Raw genomic sequence first — 810 nt, 5'->3', positions numbered from 1 at the left:
TTATCATTACTGAATAATGCTTTGAATGTTATTCATGATGCATTTATTCAAGCTTATGATGGCCAGGTAAGGAATAATTAAAAAATATTTTTAATAATATTTTTAAACTTTAATATTTATTTATGTAAATAAAATAATAAAATATTATTATGTTATTATATTATAATATATATTATTAATATTCTAATTCAGGTACTAATTGTGGCATTTACAAATGATGCAAGTAAAGTACATCATATCCGTTCAGTAACTCTAGAAAGGCAAAAACGGGATACTTCAGATACGGTTTGTATTTAAAACTATATATGATTTATAAAACAAATTTATAACATTATAATTATGAATATCAAAAAAAAAAATTAATTCAATACTATGAAATCCAGATTGATTTTTTTTCATACTTTGCATATTTGTACATATATATACATTAAAATATTAATTTACTTTTAATTTTTTCAATTAGATTAAAAAAAAATAGATAAATCGTTTGAAGAATATATATTTATATCAATATTTATTACTTTTTATAAAAGTAAATTATTAAATGCAATGTATACTAAATAACCATAAAAATGTAAGTTTTTTAAAAATACACACTTTTATAAACTAGATTTTTTTAATGTAATTTATTCTAGTAGTTTTTTTATTTTTTTAAATTTAAAAAATATCATAACATTGAAAAATTAGTAAAAAATATGCACATATTTTTACAAAAGATTTTTACAAAAGAAATTTTTTTATGCTTTTTCTTTTCAAATTAAAACATAACATTTATTTGAAAAATAAAGAGCAAATGGAATTAATAATAAT

The 810-nt window shown here is 16.8% G+C and overlaps 1 protein-coding gene across 1 annotated transcript in view; it reads left to right on the top strand.

The window, feature by feature from the left end:
• The window catches only part of LOC102679970 (renin receptor), a 10,108-nt gene that overhangs the window by 1,366 nt on the left and 7,932 nt on the right, over nucleotides 1-810 (top strand). Inside the window, 2 exon segments of the mRNA XM_031514015.1 lie at nucleotides 1-66; nucleotides 193-285. The exon segment at nucleotides 1-66 is cut by the window's left edge and continues 2 nt beyond it. Coding sequence (XP_031369875.1) covers nucleotides 1-66; nucleotides 193-285 — 159 coding nt within the window.

Source organism: Apis dorsata, unplaced genomic scaffold, assembly GCF_000469605.1.
Source record: "Apis dorsata unplaced genomic scaffold, Apis dorsata 1.3 scaffold_840, whole genome shotgun sequence".
NCBI lineage: Eukaryota > Metazoa > Arthropoda > Insecta > Hymenoptera > Apidae > Apis > Apis dorsata.
The sequence above is the reverse complement of the archived record's forward strand: the minus strand, read 5'-3'. Positions and strand labels throughout refer to the sequence as shown.